Source organism: Colias croceus, chromosome 27, assembly GCF_905220415.1.
Source record: "Colias croceus chromosome 27, ilColCroc2.1".
In the NCBI taxonomy this organism is placed as follows: domain Eukaryota; kingdom Metazoa; phylum Arthropoda; class Insecta; order Lepidoptera; family Pieridae; genus Colias; species Colias croceus.
In genome coordinates, this window is record NC_059563.1 from 4611655 (window position 1) to 4635279 (window position 23625).

Consider the following 23625-nt stretch of genomic DNA (forward strand, 5'->3'; position numbering starts at 1 on the left):
AGCGACACTCTTTAAATATTGAAACAGTAATTACGACTTGTTCGAAGCTAACTTCACGTTAATCTTTGATCCCAGAATACAAAATGGGAGAGATACAATGGCAACACAGAGCTGTCATTTGTTTAAATTACGACTATTGATAGAAGCGATTGATCCGCCATTTTTCAAAATTAGAATTTCGTGGGTGACGTCACGCTTTTGTAAGAAAGGGATGCGATGGTGGGCTAATACGCATATTCTGTCTTTGTCTTTAACATTTTGATAGCAATTATTTCTGCAAATAACTTTTTGTATATTTTCACTCGCTCGTTCGTAAGAGCGAGATATTCTTTACACAAATCATCTCATATTTTACCCTCTTCAAATTTTGTCGATGCGATAAAAATAGTTTATGACCTTAAAGGTTTCATCCTCTGTTTTTCATAGTTCACATAAATCTCCAGTCTCAAGATAGGCAATTAATGGCATGTAAACAAAGTTTGCCAGGTCATCTAGTAAAATCAATACGTAGTATAAAACGAAGTCGCTTTCTCTGTCCCTATGTATGCTTAAATTTTTGAAACTACGCAACGGATTTTGATGCGGTTTTTTTTAATAGATAGTGATTCAAGAGGAAGGTTTTAGTATATAATGTATTATGTTTTAGACAAAGCGGGCGAAGCCGCGGGCGGAAAGCTATATTTCATTTATTATCTAATGAGGTACACGAGAGACATGAAATAAGACCACAAAAAGAAATTGTTTATCGAACAAACATTTATATGAAACACGCAATTATCACAAGAAATGTAATTAGGAGGTTTTTTCTTTGTTGTAATGCTTAATTTCCAACTTAATAAGTTCGGGCATTGTATCATTAACAATGGTCTTTGGTAAAGTGAAAAGATATAATGGAACTGTATAGATTTTTCTTGTCAATGAAAATTATTAAAGACTCTAGAATATTCTATGAAGAATGATAATTATGTTCTGTTACACGGAGTAAAAAATTAATTAGTACTTTGTCACTAATAATATAACATTTAATTTTATTAGTAGTGTATTTTTTATTAGGTAATTAATTATCTGAATTCACAATGAGGACATATTATTTCTCTTCTTATTTTATACAGAAAATAATATATAAATGGCAGTTTTAATGAGGGAAAAAGAGCGTCCGCTTTGTTTGAGCTAAAGGAGAAAGTATCCATACTAATACAATACAATAGTTAAGTATCTTAATTCTTATATCTTCTTATAATATATATATATAAATCTCGTGTCACAATGTTTGTCCTCAATGGACTCCTAAACCACTTCACCGATTCTAATAAAATTCGCACACCATGTGCAGTTCGATCCAACTTGAGAGATAGGATAGTTTAAATCTCAAATCGTTTTAGAGAAAGCGGGCGAAGCCGCGGATGGTTAGCTATCTTAATATATAAATCTCGTGTCACAATGTTTGTCCTCAATGGACTCCTAAACCACATAACCGATTATAATAAAATTCGCACACCATGTGCAGTTCGATCTAACTTGAGAGATAGGATAGTTTAAATCTCATCGTTTTAGAGAAAGCGGGCGAAGCCGCGGGCGGTAAGCTAGTATTTCTATAAAATACAGTTGACGTTATGGATTATGCAATCGTAAGATTAAAAAGGCTTATAGGAGAATGTTTTCAACAAATATTGGTTTAAAGCAAACAAGCAAACACGATCAAGTGAACATTGATTGCTTTATGCCGTTGTGTATGTTATTTTTCTATTTATAGTACATAATATATTGAATTGTTGGAATATTTCAGTTTATAAAAATAACGATAAGGTATCTTGTTTTTACTCATCTGTTTTTTTCATAAAAATCTTTGTCTTATTTTAGATATTATGTAGCTATAATATGCTTCTTCATGTGTTTATTTTCAAACATATAGAAAAACTTATAGGCTTAACTCTTAAGTGAATATGTCTATAAATGAAATATGATTGAAATGAAACTTCTTTATGCGCGTTGAGAGTAAAATTTCAATGTCGCATCATGGCAATACCGTCACGTCATGGAGTAAGGCGACGATTTTTGTATCTTTGAATCTTGCCAAAGAAGTTTCATTTCTGACACGTGTGCTCGGCACACACGCAATTTTTTTTTGACTGAATATGACTAAATTCAATAATTGATGTCTAACTTGTCAATAAATATTAATAATAAGTTTTAAATATTTTTTTATGAATATTTAAAAGAAAATTTACACATACAGGAATGAAGAACAAAGCTCAAAAGCCATACAAAATAAATTGTTAAGAGCAAAGCTTCACAAAGAGGTTTCACACTCATTTCGTGCGCGCTCTATACTTTCAAGTATTCGTTTTGCATGAAATTATTTCGTGTACAGTCAAAAATATAATTTACACACGTTTTTGAAGTGAAACTTCTTTAGGCGCGTTGAGAGTAAAATTTCAAGGTCATGGCAATACCGTCACGTAAAAAAGTTTCACTTTAATAAATGTTCGAGTTTACAACTCTCGTTTACAATCCCACTACTATCATAGCCAGTTACTGTCCTGTTCTATTACAATTACCTACCAAGTAATGTATAGAGCTAGGATTATACTAGTAAATTCTAGTACAATATCTTCATATCAGCAGAACCCAGCTGGTATACACTATTGTATTTTGAACAATAGCCAGGAATACAATGCAGTATTTTTAAAGGCTTTTGGAAGCTAATATAAATATTATTTCAACACGCAAAGGTTTAAAAAGTGAGGTTTATGCTTTTCTGGTGTTTACAAAACTCAAACCCAAACATTTATTTATTCAATTAGACTTCTAGAAGCACTTTTGAATCATCATAACATCATCGTCACATTTTTAATATTAACCAAACGTATAGGTATGCAAAATAGGTAACCAATTTAACTGCAGTTTGTTGAAATTGCAAGTTTTGTGCTGAGTGTCTATAGCGGAATTATACTTGGTAAACATGTTATAAGAGTTATCTGGATAATCTACACTAATATTATAAAGAGGAAAACTTTGTTTGTTTGATGGTAATGAATAGGCTCATAAACTACTAGGCCGATTTTAAAAATTCTTTCACCATTCGAAAGCTACATTATCCACGAGTAATATATGCTATATTATATTATCAAGCTAAGACCAACAGGAGCGGAGCCACGCGGGTGAAATCGCGCGGCACAGCTAGTTAGTAATATACATTAAAAAAAAATTTAGTTCTTTGCATCAGTAAGATTAATTCGTATTTTGCTTGATTTATAAGCACAGATCAAGGATAAAGTTCATATAAACCAAAATATTATAAAAATAACAAGGACGCAGAATAAACATGTGGTAAAAATGGAATAAACATTCTTCTGAATTCAGGAGGCTAGTTAATAATAAATATGTTATTTTAATAAAGATGACCAAATATGAAAGCCCTTTTTCCCCATCTCATTTCTGATATCAAAGGTTTCTAAATAATAAGACGGCTATTTCTACTTCCCTGAAACGTGTCGCGTTTACTTATACAAAATATTATTATTTTTGCCTTTTCCAAAAAGGTTTGATTCGGTAAAGGGATTGTGTTTGAAATTTGATTCTTAATAACTTGTAATAAATAATATATTAGTTTCATGATTACATTAAAAAGGATGAAGTTTGGAAAGCAAATTTTCGGTCAAAAATTTAACAAAAGATATAGTGATTTGCAGTTAAAAACACAAGCAAAAGTTTTAATAAATGTTAAATTGATAAGGAACACGAGACTTAAATTTTAATTCTATAATATTTAATGTATAGATCAATATTTCTCACAAGTAACATACAAACATAAATATTTCAGGACATTTTTCACACACGGCACGATCTGATCCCATATACTAAGCTTTTGCTTGTGTTATGGAAACCAAATGGCTGATAAACAAACATATACATATAATTTTAAATAAATACTTATATATAGATAATTAAATAAGAACCAGAACAAACATCGATGTTCATCACACAGATATTTGCCCTGGGTGGGAATCGAACCACTGGCTTGGAACTTTGGAAGGCAGGGTCACTACCAACCAAGCCGACAGGCCAGTCAGACAGCTCTCAAAATTTAAAAATCAAAAGAATAACGATGCATTTAGATCCTCACTTTGTTGAAGTCGGTTAAAGAGCAATATCAATTTAAGGTGCAGTGTATTGCGACGTCCTTATTAAGGCTAAGCGATACCAAGCTTGTATTATCGTATCCAATTTTATCCTAACACAATGATAAAATGTCTAGGGAGTTCATGGTATGATTATAGTGTGAGAGCTGGCTGTGAAAATTTATAAAATATCTATTATGGAAATTGTACTAAGTTTAATTTATCAATTGATTCAATATTAATTCATTAATATTAATAAATTAAATATCATGTAAACATTGTTTCGGACATATGAGTGGACTATTTATTAACCGACTTCAAAAAAAAGGAGGAGGCTATCAATTCGGCCGGTATGTTTTTTTATGTATGTACACCGATTACTCCGAGGTTTCTGAACCGATTTACGTGATTCTTTTTTTGTTCGATGCGGGATGGTGTCGAATTGGTCCCATAAAAATTTTATTCGGATAGGCCCAGTAGTTTTTATTTTATGAGCATTTTTGTCTGTATTTGTAAATGTTGCAAACGTGCAAGTTTGAAGTCGGTTGTTTTTAACGCAGTTATCACTTGTAACTAATTTAAAATATAACGATATATTTTAGACAAAGTTGTAGCCGCTAGCTAGTTTTTATTAAAGCTAATATAAAATGATCAACAATGTAATATATGACAAAAACAAACTGTTCGAAGTTTCGCTAATGGAATATTAATTAATATCAAACGAGCAGGAACCATACAAACTTGATTATTGAACATACTTGGAACAAAGATAAACAGTCGCAAACAATATGTGTATCAAAGATTAAGTGTAATCGAAAGTTTTGTAAAACCAACAATCAACGAAGACGAATAAATATCAAGAAAAGTATAGGAATATAATAATATGAGAATTTAATTAAAATGATACAAAGTGACGACGTTCAAGTAATATGCTTTAAAAATAACTTTAGTTTATATTTATAACAATGCATAAAGCCATATCCTAAATACTTAAGCTATAAATATATTGCAAGAATCTAACTAATAATCGAAAGAGTTGTATGATTCTTGTATATATTGGCAATAATATACCCACGAGTTATATCAAGCCGCATGGAAAAAGAGAGTGAATCTATTAATTGACTCCCTAAGAAGCAAAAACCATGTAAAAGTTATTTAAACAGAAAATAAATAAAAATAATTACATTAAAATATTTGTCTATTTTACAACAATACAAGTAACTCCCGGACCATGAAATCTAAAAAGCTTCGAAGTGGAACATATAAATCGGTTGAAATGCTGAGCTAGAACAGAGCTTTACAATATTTCAATGTTCGGAAAATATCGTCATATTCCTATTACGGAATTGATAATAACTTTTGCCAGCGTCGCCCTTATCATGCCATTCCGCTCTGAGACAATGGGCAGAAGTGTTCTCTCGAGAATCGAGTGGAAACTTGTTTTGGTATCTTTATAGGCCGGGAGCTAGCTGTGGAAATCGGAATTTAGATAGGAACGGAAATTTTTATAGAGTAAAAGGATAGATAACGTAAACCCTTGACATATATTCGTTTTGTTCGGTGGATCATCGAGAAAAGATAGTAGTTTTTCGAACCCTTTTTTATTATTTGGTCAGTTTCGAAACTGATAGTCTTAGGGCGGCCGTACACGGACCGCTCGAGCAGTTAACGGCTGAGCGCCGTACACGGACGGCTCGAGCGGTCGGCGTCAACTGCTCGAGCCGTCGGTTGTTGACCGCTCGAGCCGTCGCTATCAACCGCTCGAGCGGTTGATTTTTTTGACTAGTCAAGTCATTGATTTTCAGGGGAGGAGCGAGCCGACGACGGCTCTAGCGCAGTTAACGGCTCGAGCAGTCAGTGTATGCCTCACGACCGCTCGCAAGCCGTCAACGGCACGGTGGAATTTCGTCATGCAGTTGACGGCTTGAAGCGGTCGCGACGGCTCGAGCCGTCACGTGTACGGCGGTGAATGAATGCCTATAGTTCACCGCGCGGTCGCGGCTTCAAGCGGTCGGTCTCAACTGCTTGAAGCGGTCCGTGTACGGCCGCCCTTATAGATATTATTTTACTCACTTCTAAGAGACCAAGCTCAAGAACTTGAATATCTTAGCTATTTGAGAACACAGACATATTAATACTAATACACTAGCAGTGCCCCGCGGTTTTGTCCGCATTTCTCCGTTCTTAATAGTAGCCAAATCAGACAAGTTTCACAGATTAGTGCGTTCAAACAAACAAATTCTTCAGCTTTGGGTATAGTTAGTTATATATTTGTACCTACTATCGCTACCTAACGATAATTTATTCAAAGACTTTGTAAGAGTATGAATATAAATATAGGTAAATATACTTTAGAATTAAATAAAATTTAAGAACTTTTATAATGCTCCTTATAAAGCAAAGGATTCTATTTTAAGACATTTAATAGATATCTTCTTATACCCACAAGTTACAAACTTGTTAAGCTTAATATAGGCTTCTCTTTTGCCCAAAAATGGCTATTCCTCAGGGATAAATATACATCGTAATTGAATGAAAAAATGTCGGTACTTTTTAAAGAACCGGGAAAACATTAAGTGTTATATTCATGGCAGTTTTTTGCAAGAGTATGAAATATTCAAATGATATCATCCCTATTGAAATAATGTTAGAAACTCTATATAAAACAAGATACGGCTTCGCTGACAATTTTGTTATATTAGTCATAAAAATTATAAGCATTCTAATTATAGGACTCTTCGTCTACCTACTAGATCTTCAAGATTTTTTTATTTATTTTAAAATCTTAGATTGCTCTATTAACTCTAAAGTCTAATCTATACGTAGGTATACTACTACAAAAAGTTAATTTGCCATTTTTTCAAAAAAGCAACATTAATGGTTGTACAAGTATTTTAAAGATTTGACCTGACCGCCAAATACATACCTACAACAAGAAAACTACGCTGCCAAAATATATATTTCTATTCTAACACATATTATAATATTAAACATCGTTGACAAATTAACAAATGGCACTCGCTTAACCGGCTGTAACCAGGATGAACCGGTTTTTTCCGGATAAAACTGGATAACAAGCGACTCAGAGCGGCTCGGGTTAATCGTGGATAAATTTATGACTTCTCCTCCGAGCTAAGCTGTTTTTATTAATTCTATTTATGAAATGTCATAGCCAGATCTCTTGGTAGGATTTTTATGAATGTTTTTTCAGCAAGCGAGTAGGTTTTATTGTTTATTTTACTGTATCTGCATGATGTAAGCGTTTAGTTTATTCTGCCGCGATAACTAAGAATGCTGTAATCGCAAAATGACGGTTTTGAGATAAACGCGGGAAAGACATTTTTACATATTTGAGGAAGATGTTTATATTTTATAGCCCTTGAAATCTATCAATAAAATTGGAAAAAATACAAGCTTTACAAAGATAATTATCTTATATTTCATAAATTAGTATATCCATTAATAATGCGTATTATTGCGTTTAGGTTTAGCATCAGGCCATGTGAAAATCACAGGACACTAAGTCTAAATACAGTACTTGCGCTCATTACTGCATTATGTTCTAGCGCATGTTGATTACTGCGTTATTTTTTAGTATTTGATACAGGTTTTTAATGTCCGGGGCTAAGTAGATGTACACATAATATCTTTTCACTTTTACACAGATTTAAAAAAAAATGCTCTACGGTTGAAACCTACTGCGGGGATATTAAAATTAAACAATTTGTAGAAGAAAATTAAGTTTTATTAAGACAACATTTATTTTAACATCAGTTAAACTGACATGTACATGACTTAAAAAACAAACAGCGCGCAGGAGCAGCACACGTGCCGCACGTCTCACTTCACCGAACGACGACGACGCAGAGATTTGCTTCAACAAAACGCAGCACTGTATCGTACGGTTACGATCTCGCGAACTTTTACCTGTGCTTTTACTACACACAAATGCAGTAATGTGGAGAACTGCGTTTTGACGTAGCAATTGGTCTACAGACACTAGAATAAAATGCTACAGTAATGGCTATTACTGCACTTTGTTTTAGGGTATCTTAACAAGAACTGCATTATTTTTTAGCACATGTTTAATACGGCGCTTTTTCTTATCATTGATGTAGTTTTCATGTAAGTACTGCAAAAATCGTTAGCTAAAAAACATACTTCCGGGTACTTTTTTTATGAAATTATTTTTTTTTCATGTTAATAAACCCCTTGGGATCCCATTTCTTGCAAAAAGTAAAAATCCCAAAAATGTCGATTACTGCATTCTTTGTTATCAGGGCAGTATTAGTGTAATATAAAACTTACTTGAAATGAAATATTAGATTTTTGGAATAAGACGATAATAACTAGGTATCGAAAATGTAAGCATTGAAATAGAAAAAATTGAAAACGTTAGTTTTTAAGAAATATACTTGATACTAATAGTACATAAGAATATAATTGATACTTTTAGCGAACTGAAAGAGAACTATGAAATATAAAATTGCCCAAAAACAAATCAGACTATTCCGGTAATATAAAAGACAACAGAAAGTAAGCATAATAGCTAAAACAAGGAAACAAGAAACATTAGGAAGATATCGTCAAATGATGCTTGAATAAAAAAGTTAAGAAAACGCTTAGTGTAAAGGTTCCGCTTCAATAAATCTAATTGTTTTTATCATGATGGGCAAATGTTTGAGAAATCTTTGAAATTGAAAATTTTGACGACCTTTCCACTTATTATTAGCAGAATATTTTATGGGTTCAGACTGTTTATTCTAATTTGCAAATTGGAACACAACTTTATGGTTTCCTTAAGCAACAGTCTATTGCTTTACTAATTGATTATTGTTTTTGGCTGTTTTATTATTTTCTAGATGTCAAAAGAAATCGTATATTTCAGTGCTAAGATGATAGACGAAAATTTTGCCTTTGTGATAATATTGTACTGCCTCGGACGTCGGACTTTGTTCTACTCTATTTTCTATGGATCTTATAGAAAGAAGCCAATATCTATGATATATTAGAGAGTCAGGGCTTTACCATCATGTCTTAAAGCAGTATTAATACCAGTGTGAAAAAATGACAGAACTATAAATGATCATCTGGTACCAAAACTTTTCCATACAGGAAAGAACTGCTTTAAGACACAATAACCCCTTAGTGCATATCAATTTTAATCTATTAAGCATAACTTACGTCATTCATATAATGCCAGGCTTGACACGCTTGTACAGGACTCAGCGGCTTGTAGTGGTTGCCAAATGTGTACATATAAAAGAGCCAAGGTGCCGGAAATAACATTGTGAACATGTCACAAAGGGCCATCGCCATCAGGACCACGTTGGTTGGCGTTCGCATGTGACGTCGGGATAGAACCACCACTATGAGCGTGTTCGCTACAGTTGTGGTTGCTAGGAGGAACGGCGCGATGTATCTATAAGGAAAGAAGGTTTGGTTAAAAGATCGTTCGTGGATGGAAAAAACGCGTCGTGGACACAGTAAAAGATCCATATCGCGATACTCGTGATATCTTTGACCTACGGTTTAATGTACGGTTTTTTTGAAAACGCTAACGATGCGATGCTATCCAAAATCAAAGAAAGACAACATAGCGAGTTTCTTGTTATGTCTGAGATGCTGTTCGACCACGACGCGTTGGGGCAATGAAGAAAAGAACATTAATTGGTTTAACGTAACACGTAGGACAGGCCATTATTCCTTGAAAAAAAAGGCACTTAGATCTTAGTCGTTGGCAAAATGTGATTAATTAGACTTTAGTTCTCTTCTTAGTGGAGAAAACCTTTCATAAAATGACACTACTTGATTTGTAAATAAAATGAAAAAAAAAATGTAAGTTAAGGTCATAATTTGTGTATTAGTAGGTAGTTTTCTTTGTATAAAAAAAAAACAGAAGAGTTCGGCATGTATATCATATCACATCTTGGAAATGTGACCCAATGTGATATTTTTTTAATAATTTGAAATTGTAGAGCAAATTATTTTTAAAAATTTCAACTTACCCATACATAGGTTCGGCATAATTTACAGGAAATTGGCATGTAATATTTAAATATACGTGCGAATGGTTTGACGAACAATAATCATCTGTCGTAATATTCGAATAATATTCATCATCCAAAGTTTGATTGTCGTAGAAATTGAAATTCGATTTGGCGGCAACATCTAGGCCATTTGGATAAATGTCATCGTTGGGTTTGAAATCCGAATGAGAGCTGTTCTGAAAATATTCCGCCCATCCCTTGTCGTGCGCCATCTTGATTTCTTATCTGTAGTTATCTCACGCTTGACAATGACATCATTATGACGTTGACAGCTATATGACGTTGACAGCTTGTAACGGCGGTTTATTCATTTGTTATCTGTGGACAAAGGAAATTATTTATAAGCTGTGGATTTCTATATTGGGATAATGGATTACGGATGTAGGGCGTAAAGGGTAGAATAGGTGTACCATTTGCCCGTTAAATTTTGGAATATTAATGGCGGCCCTTTCATTACCTTGGCGGCTAAATGTGAAAATTGACACGACTAATTAACGTCCCTTGTTACGTGATAGTCCCTTTTAGTTTCAACAACTGATTTTGTTGTTCATTCTACTATACTTTAAGTATATTTTCGTAAAATAATATAAAATATTTTGGTTGATCGATCATTTATATAGCTAAAATTATATTGTTATTTATTGCTTACTAAACAATTGTATTAGTTAGCGATGCCTTAGTTGAAATAAAATAATATCTTGTTAAATCGATTTTGTGACTCGAAGTTACTCTATAAGATAATAATTGATGAAACTTTGGAAGAGTTTGCCGAAGAAATGATTTCACTATAGGTACACGTATAATAAATAATATTGTATGATGAATTGAGTCTGTGATATTTGGAATTTATGTTTGAAAAGATTATTTTTCGTTATACTCGACTTACTTTCGACTCATTCGACTAAGCTATGATTATTTTATTTTTTGTGTTTATTTTTCAGGACAATCATTTAATATTCCTATTTTTATTGCAATACAACGTTTATCTGAAAGTTAACCACGATAATTTTTATTGTATCGCTTGGCTAGTAAAACCGAGGTTAGATTAATGTAAAAAACAATATTTTAAGAAAGCTAATAGCCTGTGAAAGATAATTGAACAGTAAAAAGGGAAAGAAATCTTCTGACCCATATCCAACAAGAGGTCAGGAGAGTCATTTTTACTAAATTATATGCTACTAGATTTTCGCTCGCAGCTTCACCCGTGTAGCTCAAGGAAAACCCGCAGAGTTCCCGTTCCCGTGGGATTTTCGGAATAAAAACTATCCTGTGTTAATCCAAGTTACAGTCACATGTGTGTGCCAGATTTCATGAAAATCGGTTCAGCAGTTTTTTACGTGATGAAGTAACAAACAAACTTAAAAACTTTCGCATCTATAATATTACTAGCTGCTGTACCGCGCGGATTTATTTTTATCACGAATTTCACAAACTTCCACGTTTATAATATTAGACGAATATTATACAGAGTGTAATCGTTAAGTGTGTAGGTACAAGCGATTAAAATTTATAAAAAAGAAAAATTTATAATGGCCATTTTACTCATTAGGTTTAGTACTTTCGATAGAAGTTTAAAGTTTTTTGATATCTGCAATAGTTACGGAATAATCGCCTGTGCACACTTAACGATTACACCCTGTATAGTAGGAAATAGATAAACGAAAAGTTTTTATTCATTCGATATACTACCAGAAACGATAATCATTTCTCATTTCCAAATGACTGGTCATTATTTACCTAGAAGATAAACTTTATATGGAAGTCGGGATTTAAATTTTAAACCATAGAGTTCAAGTTTCTAGTTATTCGTTTCCCAACTATTATTAGTTAAAAGCAAATAAGATATTAGTGAACTGCAAAGCACCTCGAATTTATTCATGATTGAATTGCGTTGTTTGTTTTAGAGTTGATTCCACAATTGTGACAGTGGGATTAAGTTTAGGATAATGCCTTGAGAGAAATAGGGTCAAAGTTGTTGTTGTTTTATACAAATACAAGCCGCTTATCCTGGCTTTGCTCGGTTTAAAATATTACCTAAGATACTTAAATAGATTTTCAATTTCGATGTGAAACTACTTTAGGCGTGTTGAAAGTAAAATTATAAGGTCGCATCATGGCAATATCGTCACGTTATGGTGTAAGGCGATGATTTTGGTATTTTTGAATCTTGCCAAAGAAGTTTCACTTCTGACAAGTGTGCTCGGCGTAAACGCTCTTTTTTACGGTTAAGTATAATAAAAATCAATATCTAGCTTTTGATAATTATTACATGAAATGTTTTATTTTACTTATGTTAAAAGAAAACAATAATTCATAATAGAGAAGAGAAATGAAACTTGAAAGTGATAAACGAACGTAACAAAAACATTTCGTAAAATATGAAAGCTATTATTAATATAATATACTCGAGAAAGCGTCTATAAAAGGAATATTCGCACTAATTTGCCGAAGTTTCGAGTCCTCGCAAGCAAGTTTCTGTGACATTGATATAACATGAAATGTTCGACGAACTAATATAGTTAGATATTGAGATAATTTATTTTCTTCATCTATACATATAAATAACTAGATTTCCGCCCGCGGCTTCGCCCGCGTTTGCAAAGGAAAACCCGCATAGTTCCCGTTCCCGTGGGATTTCCGGGATAAAAACTATCCTATGTGTTAATCTAAGTTACCCTCTATATGTGTGCTAAATTTCATTGTAATCGGTTCAGTAGTTTTTACGTGAAAGAGTAACAAACATTCATACAAACTTTCGCCTTTATAATATACATAATAGATATTAAGGGAATAATTTGTATCTACTTATATTATAAAGAGATATGATTTGTATTTATGAATATGTATTTGTATCGAATGAACAGATAGACATACTAATTTCGAAATTACTTATATAATAAATATAAGTAATGTAATTGTAAAAAGTTTTTCGTCATTTTTTTTGTTTCTAGACAATTTATCTGAATTATCTCTCATTACAACTGTAAAACACAAGAGAAGAAAAAATTTGACTAAATATTTGTGTTGGTTTGTAAATTAAACTGTTAAGTAATAAACTTCTGTAGTTATATAATATATTGTACAGTATATCTAATTTCCAATACATGCCAAAGCATTATATATGCCATTCTATGTTTAATAAATATTTTAATTAAATTTTATTTGTCCTTTTCTCATCAGATAAACATAATACAAACAGTCTGACCCAATTCATGCAAGAATTTCCTGACTTCTGCTTTAGATCTCATATATTTTATTTCCCTTTATAAAGTTGCTTGAGAGAAAACGCGAGAATTCAATAAAGTATTTGGTTTTCTTATAGGCAGAGAGGTTGTTTGAATAGTATGAATTTTATCTGAGATAGTGAAATTTAATTCTGTTATAGCTCTTATAGCATTTGCTATTGAAATAACACCAGATTTTGAATAAAAATACTACAGTCAAAAATTATATTAATAGTTATGTAAGTTCAAATCTTACATAACTATTAATATTACCTATAAATTACGCAAAACTAAGATTTTCGTTTTAAATGATAATATAATGTATTGTATGTAAACTACTCCAAAATTAATAATGCGCATGCAAATCTTCGCTAATTGTCGTATTTCCAAAATGTATTTATTTTACTAAACAAATTTTACTAAATTATGCATGAAGAAAATGTATTTTACCACTCTATATATACATATCGTCTTCGGACGCTCCGGGAATATGTCAGTTACCGAACTGTGACGAAGATTTCTATGCGCATTATCACTTTTGGAGTACTGTAATGTAATAGATTATATCGATTAACTATACAAAATAACACAATAAACCTGACCTTTACATATTTATTATTAAAGTACTACGTTGATGCCATAAAATACTATAAACAACGAATGCATTAAAGAAATTGACATAATTAATAAGAAATCAGAAGTTTTTCAAGAAAATACGTTTAGCTCCTAGGCTATTGAGTCTTGAAGTATTTCTGAGAAATTCATAACAATCAAATGCTTCGCAATGCGAACTTTGTTCGATTTTGCTTATACTTGCAACGTTGATTTAATTTATGGTGATAGGTAATTAAATTTATAAATAGACGGACTGACATAAAATAGAACGTGTTTAAACATATTATACAAACTAAAACATTTATTTATTTCACTCCTAGAACAGTCATTTTTTATTTATTATCAACCATCAGTTTGGGAAGCAGTTAAGCATGATATATAGGAATTAGTTATATTATAAACTAGCTGCGCTCCGCGGTTTCACCCGCGTGGCTCCGCTCCTGTTGGTCTTAGCGTGATGATATATATACATATAGCCTATAGCCTTCCTCGATGAATGGGCTATCTAACACTGAAAGAATTTTTCAAATCGGACCAGTAGTGCCTGAGATTAGCGCGTTCAAACAAACAAACAAACTCTTCACGTTCAAACAAACAAACAAACTTCAGATTTATAATATTAGTATAGATTATACGTAATTTAAACTGTGGACTATAAAACTTGAATTCATTCTAAAAAATTCGATTTCGAAATATAATATTCAAACTCAAATTCAAATCTAATTTATTTTTAGTTCTGTTAAAAAAGTACCACAATCGACAAAATAAACGAAGAGTGAGAAAAAACCGTTCGAACTAGAAGTTTTTTGCTAGAACATGTGAAACTAACGAGTTATTGCTAAAGTTGAAATTGTAATATATGCACGAGTTTGATAAATCATGATTCATGATATATTACTTGTTTTAGTTTTATTAATGCTTAGAAGGAATATTTATGGAAATAACCTCGTATTTTTTATCTGTGGTATAATAATGAAAATACGCAAGGTAATTTTATTCTTTTTAACCGACTTAAAAGAGGAGGTTCTCAATTCGACTGTATTTTTAAGCTATTGAATAGCTTCTATCGCGGGCCTTGAGCGCGGGGACCGAATCCAGAAATTGCGTAACGAAAAACCTCACGCTTCCCACTCCGACGGGCACGGAAGTGTGGCTTGAAGGCATGCTATGCAATAGCTTTACCGCGGCAGTCCCCGAGTGCCACAACTCTTTTTTTTATTTGTTATTTCCAAACTTTCGACTGGGTAAACCGATTTTGATGACTCTTTTTTTATATGTAAGCTGATCACGTAAAAATTGTGTCTAGCTCCAACGTTTTAACAGCGGTTTAGTTTAGCTTTTTGTTAAAATATAATTATTTATATCAATATTTGACTTTGCCTTCTTTTAAAAATAATATTATATTTTTCTATTTAAGTTATGAATGACATTTGACATCGTTATCATGGAACGTAATAAAATATAAATTGAGTTAGTTAGTTTCAATATTCCGAGGGCCATTCTGTGACAAAAATAAGTTTTAAAAGTCTTCTCACGATTTCTAAAAATACGTTTCATGAAACTACCTACTGAGAATATTATAAAAATTGTAATACGGGTTTTTATATATTTTTTTATACGCTCGAAAATTAATTCGTGATGAATTAATATTGAAACCTACGCGCTACGGTTCCTCGGTTCCCGTGAATGGGTAATCTAGGAGATAAATTAAGGATTAAACAAGATATTAAACTTGGAGATATCAGTTGCAAAATTGACAGTGTTAAATCACTACTTATCTATTAAAAAAAACCGCTTCAAAATCAGTTGCGTAGTTTTAAAGATTTAAGCATACATAGAGACGAACAGACAGCTGCATCAACTTTGCTTTATACAGTTTTGTGCTAAAACAACACATAAAAATTGCACCAAATTCAATTTCACACGTTGCATATTTCAAAATTCTACACAATTTCGCTATAGTCGTTTTACATTTATTAATATTTAAATTTACACGGCAAAAGGGCACGCTCTAAATATATTATAACAAGGATGTCCATTATTGGGTTATGCCTCAAAGCGAAGGAAATCTGATGAACGCTAGTCAACTAAGCTAGTCTTGCAGGCGCAGTTAATGTAATCATGTTTGCTTGTCTACTCTGTCTTGTGGATTCTAGATTAAGTAGATATTTTTAGTCGTTTATTTTGAGCTGTTAGTAACTATTAATAGTGGTATATGTGCCTATTATATCACACTAGCTGTGCTCCACGGTTTTACCCGCATTGCTTCGCTCCTGTTTGTCTTAGCGTATAGCCTTCCTCGATAGGCTATCTAACACCGAAATAATTTTTCAAATCGGACCAGAAATTCCTTCAAACAAACAAACAAACTCTTCAGCTTAATAATATTAGTATAGATAGATAATATAGTAATCTAAACAGAATTTATGATTCGTTAATAGACCTTAGAATTTATGATTCGTTAATAGACCTTAGAATTTATGATTCGTTAATAGACCTTATAATCATAGATTATCTTCTGTAGTTTCAGGATAGAAACTATTGGTCATTAAATGTTCAATTCCTTTAAGAAGAGACTTTCTAACAAAGGAAGTTTCAATTCAACGATTTTGCTTCATGCTTCTTTAAATTATTGCAGATTTCATAACACAGTTAACTAAATAGAGAAGGCCAAAGTCAGGATAAAACAGAGTTTAATAAAGAGACAATGCTATAAAATAATATGTGTTTTATTCACAACTTAAAATGGAATGCAAAACATGAAACTACGTGTTTTATTCTTAACCTACAATGTTAAAAAAAGTTCGAAATATCTATTTCATCAAAGATTACCTGAACACACAAACTAGTATATCTAGTATTATATTATCTGTGGCACAAGTATTAAAGCGTGTCAATCCAAACATAAAGCCACTTCATACTAGACACTATGAAAATGGAGTATGATTTATTTCACCAAAGTTTGAAGATTGATTGCGTGTTTCGAATCAGCGTATTGAGCCCACGCGAATATGGCATTCATAGGATGTTTCATATTTATAGTCACTACATATAAAATAAAGCTTTTTGTCTGTTTGTTCGTGACATTACAAACACTATTGCACCGATTTTAATTTTGAAGGTTGGTGTTCAGTGGTCATAAAATAACCAATGAACTGAACTCTTTCTCGAGAACTACTTTATTTATAAACCGCATCAAAATACGTAGCGTAGTTTTAAGAACTAAGTAAGGTCTAAGCATACGTGGGTACAGACTGCAGCGACATTTTTTATTCCATTATTTATTTAATTAAAGTTTATACCGTAATGCGATAATGTCACAAGAATTGAATGAATGAAAGTGAATGAGAATTCACATTTTTAATTACATATTAAGAATACATAAAAGTAAAACAACTGCACTATAGAATACTGCCTTTTGTTTAGTTGTTTAAGATAAAACCCCTTTCAAAGGTTCTTTCGTGCTTTTACCTCGTGTGGCTTGAGATTTAACCACTCTTTCATGAGTTTCAACTATTGTTTGTTGTTGGTGTTTTTTATTCAAGCTCTTTTGTACAACATTTTCAGTTTATTGAGCTTTTTGACGTGAAACATCTATAGGCGCAAGTAAAAATGATTTTTGGCGTGGCGACACATGCCTTGGTGACGCTTCGTCACGCTATATGATGGTATATCTGCATATTACTTCTGCAAAATAATTTCAATGTTTCACATCGACATTATTTTGACGGCTCAATTTTTTTTATTTGTATAAATAAAAAATCATACATTCAAATAGTTTTGAAAATATGTACTACTAAACTTTCTTGTCAGTTTTCATGTGAAAAATTACCTTGAATAAAGTTTTGTTATAAAATTGAATTCTGTAAATGTCTAGAGAAAAGTGGAAACTCAATTAAGATCTTCAAGGAGAACATAAGAATACACGTGTCACGACCAATGTCTCTAACACTTATTAAAAATAAGGTATTAAAGAAATGACTTTAATTTGTACTTATGATAACTATTCGAGAATCTTATCGAATAACCAATAAAGGTAAATAAAGGGTTTAATTTCATCAATAAAGTATATAAGAGTGATAGAAGTACCAGAAAAGGAAATAAAATTAAGTCCTAACATACAGTTTATTCACAAAAATATATAAAAAGTTTCGCCCCGGAATGGCGGAAAACGCGGGTTCGAATCCCGCCTGATCGTTTTCCGATTAACATTAATTTATTAATAAAGCATTTGAATGCCATAAAACATTAAATATCAAACTCAACATAAAGGTAGTAACAGTCAAAATATACATTAAAGCTTCTGTGCTTTAGCTCAGAAAAAGCACCATCTATCAAAATTACCTTTGTAGGAAGTTACAAATGCTGAAACAAAACTTGATTGACGTACACGCGAACACATCAAGGTAAAAAATCGGTCAAGTGCGAGTCGGGCTTGCGACTGAGGGTTCTGTGTAAATTAGTTACAGAGCAACAGCAAAATTGTTCTCAAATATTTTATTTCCTGAAATATTCAAATACTTAATATTTTATTTACAATCAAATTGATCATCCATCGAATCTATAACCGTGCTAATCGTTACTTAACCTTTTTTTATTATGTATTGTTATAGTAGCAATAGAAATACATCATATCTGAAAACTCCTATTTATCATGGTTCATGAGATATAGCCTAGTGACAGACAGACGGATAAATAGACAGATACCAAAGTTTCTTTAACAGGGTTCCATTGATACTAGATTTTAACTTTGAATACGGAACCCTAACAAAAGCAAATAAAAAGTGTAATTACGTAACCTTGCAGGAAGCAAATAAATCTCATATTATCTAATCAGGTTCATTCAGAGCGTTTTGAAGGGTATAAATTGAGGGTCACTCCACACTCTGGCAATCTTGATTGAGTGTGCTCATTCGTTTGACACTTGAGAAAGTGTGTGCTCATTTTTACGTATGTTAGATTGTTCGTATTATTGATGTCGTTATTTAGTAAAGTATGTATATGGATGATTCTGAAATGTATTAATACATTAAATTTTGTTAAATGAAGTAAATATAATAAATAAAAATTATTAGGTTGAATTATTATTAGCTTAATAAGCTGGTTTGCGTGTGTGTGATTAAAGTGTTGGTAATCAACAATTTTATTTTGATTTTAAGTAAGTATAGAACTATTGAAATATATCATTTTAAATTAATATAAAAATATTGTAGTGTTTATATTTTTTAATACGAGTAGAAATCTACACTAATATTATAAAGAGGAAGACTTTGTTTGTTTGATTGTAATGAATAGGCTCATAAACTACTGGACCGATTTTAAAAATTCTTTCACAATTCGAAAGCTACATTATCCACGAGTAATATAGGCTATACATTATCACGCTAAGACCAACCAACAGGAGCGGAGCACGCGGGTGAAACAACGCGGCATAGCTAATGCTTTATAAATTACAATACAAAATGTAAGTAAAAGATTATCTTAAAATTAACCATAAAATTGCAAATGCTCACGTTATGACAAGATTAAAAATCAAGTAAGACCATACAAAATAACTCTTGCAATTAACGTTTTACTATGTCTAAAAGGAGCCCTATTTTCTAAGATATAAAACCATTTCATTGCGCAGCTGGGTACAGTATTAAAAATTTTAATTAAATCTTCCTTGTAGCTGATGCCATAATGTTGCTTTATGTGTCTCTTATTCTATAAAATTGTTAATTATGCTGTGGCTACAACCATTTTATATTTTACGCTTTTGCTTAAGTAAATAAGGAAGTTTTTTCAATTCAGTTACGTAGCTCTTTTGAGCGCGGACTTTTGAGTGTGCTTCATAATGACATCATTTTGACACGTAAGCTTGCTTACTGAGTCGTATTTATTAACTGTATTGCAGAATTTCAGACATGGATAAAACTATGGGCAAAAATGTGCAAGTATGTACTGGGTTTTCAACTCTTTTAATAACATATTTCATCGAAATTCTAATCTATATAAGTGTTTTATGTTTAGTTTGTACATGTTTAGGAAAGTGTATAATACAATAAACAATAAGTTGATATTTAAAATAGCACCTACATATTAATATTCCAAAGTACCTACCTACTGTTTATTTATCACAAATTAAAATACACAAATATTAAATTCAATATATTCTAATTAATATCTCAACTGAAGCTCAAAAATCACACACATAAATTCGGAGGATCGTATGTTCTTTATCCACATTCACTCTTCAATGTAAGACATTGGTAGAATGATCTCAAATGTAGAACAAAAGCCTAGCTAATCATAGTGCATATCTTTTGTTTTTAATAACCCAGATAGATGATTAAACAAATTCAAAAAGCAGCAATTCATACAGTGTGGAAGTAAATACGTCATTTATATGCTCATACAGGCGTCAGCTATTATAAAAATCACTTAAATTATAAAAAAATATAAAAAAAACTATCTCTTAAGTCTAAAGAGGCATAAATAAATTATTAATCTGTAAAAAAAAATTCTTTATAATCAACCAGCTTTCTGCGCTCGGCTTTCCCCGCTTTGTAGAAAAGTAGACGAAAATAGTAAAAACTTCCTCAAGAACAAAAAAAAAACCTCATCAAAATCATACTTATCTATGTATACATACATATGTGTCTATCTAGACAACGACAGCGACTTTTATAGTATGTAGTGATATCCAGGGGGTAACATACGAGAACGGTCGTATGAAGAAAATTCCCACAGTATCTCGTCTAAAACCAGACACGAAATAACGAATCATTACATACATAGTATAAAACAAAGTCGCTTTCTCTGTCCCTATTTCCCTATGTCCTTTTGTATGCTTAAATCTTTAAAACTACGCAACGGATTTTTATGCGGTTTTTTTTAATAGATAGAGTGATTCAAGAGGAAGGTTTTAGTATATAATTTATTAGGTTTTAGACAAAGTGGGCGAAGCCGCGGGGGGTAAGCTAGTACACAATAAATGCAATCAGAGCAAACCGGTTAAAATGTTTAATGAAAGCGCTTAGATTGAAAGGTTGTTGGACAAAACGGCGCTAAATTGAAATTCCTATGCTGTAGTGTCCATGGCTTTTAGAAAATGCAATAGCATTGTTTTTGGTAGACTATTGTTCGACGTTTTTACATAATAAGACTAGCTTTTCGCCCGCAGCCTTGCCCGCGTAGTTAAAGAGTTTGGGATATTCGGGATAAGAACTATCTTATGTTCTAAGTTACCGTCTATGTGTGTATCAAATATCATGAAAATCGGTTCAGCAATTTTTGCGTGATGGAGTACAAACACAGAAACTTTCGCATTTATAATATAAGTAGGATTTATGCATGTTTTTGGAAAAAATGGGGTTTGATATTCGAAATAATCGAAGATGATTTATGGTGTTACTTGAAATGTTGAAGAAAATTTTGTCGATATTATGTGAAGGTAAAGGTACACCCACGTCATATTTTTATTGCTTCCTTCCTCCCTTTATAAAGTGATATTAATTTTTAAATTTTCTTTCTATGGAAGAAGTACATGTAAGATAGTAGATTGTGTATTCTGTAATGTTAAATCCTGAAAATATATTATATAGGTTAGCTTAAATATAGTGAGGCTATGCACGTTACGTATTAAATTTATTTAAAATGGACGTTGTGGGACTCAAACCAAAATCTTAAAGGCTGGATGAATTACACTGAAAAATGATTTAAATTATTTAGAAAGGAATTAATTTATTGAATTGATTTTTTTCATATTATTGTCATTTTACTAATTATGCACCGCTTTATAAACACATATATCGAGTTTATTTCCGTGAAGCTTTAATACATTCTGCAAAAAATGATTCCATACAATCAGAAAAGAGAGTAATGCTCTTCATAAAAGCACAAGTAAATAAATACCTCCACTGTCCACATAAATATAGATTTGAAGCACTAAGAAAGTGTCAAAGTGGTCAAAATAAATTATCATGCGAGTACACAAAGCTCTTACTATGCCCAATAGAATTAGTTGGGAGAAATACTTTTATGTTGACATTGGTAGTGTTGAAATATACTTTTCGGTATTAATTTTAGAAGATTGTACATTTCATACTTTAAAAAGTGTAGTTTATCTAGATTTTTTTGAGTGTATATTTTTATTCAAAAAGAAAAACAAATATATCTAAAATAATAATCATGGCATAATATGATAAGATTTAAAAATCAATATAAAATAATTATTTAAGCAATCATTTCTAAAAATTGATTGATATGAAAATCACGTTTATTTTAAGAATTAAATTCTTAAAATAACAAGTAATAACTGCGTTAAAAACAACCGACTTCAAACTTGCACTTGCAACATTTACAAATACAGACAAAAATGCTCATAAAATAAAAACTACTGGGCCTATCCGAATAAAATTTTTATGGGACCAATTCGACACCATCCCGCATCGAACAAAAAAATAATCACGTAAATCGGTTCAGAAACCTCGGAGTAATCGGTGTACATACATAAAAAAAAAACATACCGGCCGAATTGATAACCTCCTCCTTTTTTTGACGTCGGTTAAAAACACTGAACTTGCATCTTCTGAATTTCAAACATCTTTCAGTATGAAGCTTACTATTATTAAAATATGAAATTATGGCGTTTGAGATTTTGTGAAAAAACATTATCTATCTCTACCATTGAGATAATATTAATATGGAGTCGATACCGCCTACATCACATATGTTCCGCTCAACATACGTCATCTGGCGTAACTGCACTCAGTCGCTTGCTCCGCTCATTGGCGCGAACGTCACGCTCATTTTTTATTTGTTTTAAAGTGAAACGCATCAAATATGTCTACGTGTGTGTTACGATATTGCACAAATAATACAAAGAATACGGAAAAGTGCAAAGGAATAACTTTTCATCAGTAAGTAATTAGATAATAATTTTTAAAACTTAGTTAGAGCAAAATTTTTGGCGGGCGACATTTTGTCATAGATTAAAAATTTAAGATATGACATTGGGAATGAAATAAGTGTTGTTAGTAATATTTGCTGGCGTATATTTTTATAGTATAAAATAATAATTTTACATATTTAGAAAAGCATAGACTGGTTGTTAATTGAAAAAAGGTGAAATCATGAAATATGAAAATCAATTACTCAATCACCAATTTTTTTTGTTAATTGATTTTAATCAAGTTTTTAATTGATATTGTATAAGCTACTGACTTGAACGTATAATTGAATTATTATTTATTTATCTGCACTAATATTATAAAGAGGAAAACTTTGTTTGTTTGTTTGATTGTAATTAATAGGCTCATAAACTACTGGACCGATTTTGATGAAAGGAGAATGCCCATTTTTGGTACTGGTTTTTCTCATGCATCAAGACAACAATACTATTAAAAAAAAATCTCGGCAATTTAGAGGCCTTCTTACCATCGGAAAATATATTTTGAACAGGGAATGTTTTGTAAAATCTAATAAGACATGTAAATGTTTAGATCCATTATTATAGATTAATTAGTGTCCATTACAGGTTACCACGGTAACCAAGCGGTAACTTATTACATTTACTATGGTAAATAGCTAAATGTATTAATATCGATTATTGTTTTCATTGAATTATAAAAA

The 23625-nt window shown here is 31.7% G+C and overlaps 1 protein-coding gene across 2 annotated transcripts in view; it reads right to left on the reverse strand.

Annotated features, from left to right (window-relative positions):
• Positions 1–10473, reverse strand: part of LOC123703807 (sex peptide receptor) — a 29553-nt gene extending 19080 nt beyond the window's left edge. For both annotated transcript variants that reach the window (XM_045651967.1, XM_045651966.1), the window contains exons 1-2: positions 10130–10473; positions 9306–9543 (exon numbers count right to left, since the gene is read on the reverse strand). In XM_045651967.1, the coding sequence (XP_045507923.1) occupies positions 9306–9543; positions 10130–10383 (492 nt within the window). In that variant the 5' untranslated portion in view covers positions 10384–10473. The remainder of the gene's footprint in view (positions 1–9305; positions 9544–10129) is intronic.
• Positions 10474–23625: the final 13152 nt, after the last annotated feature.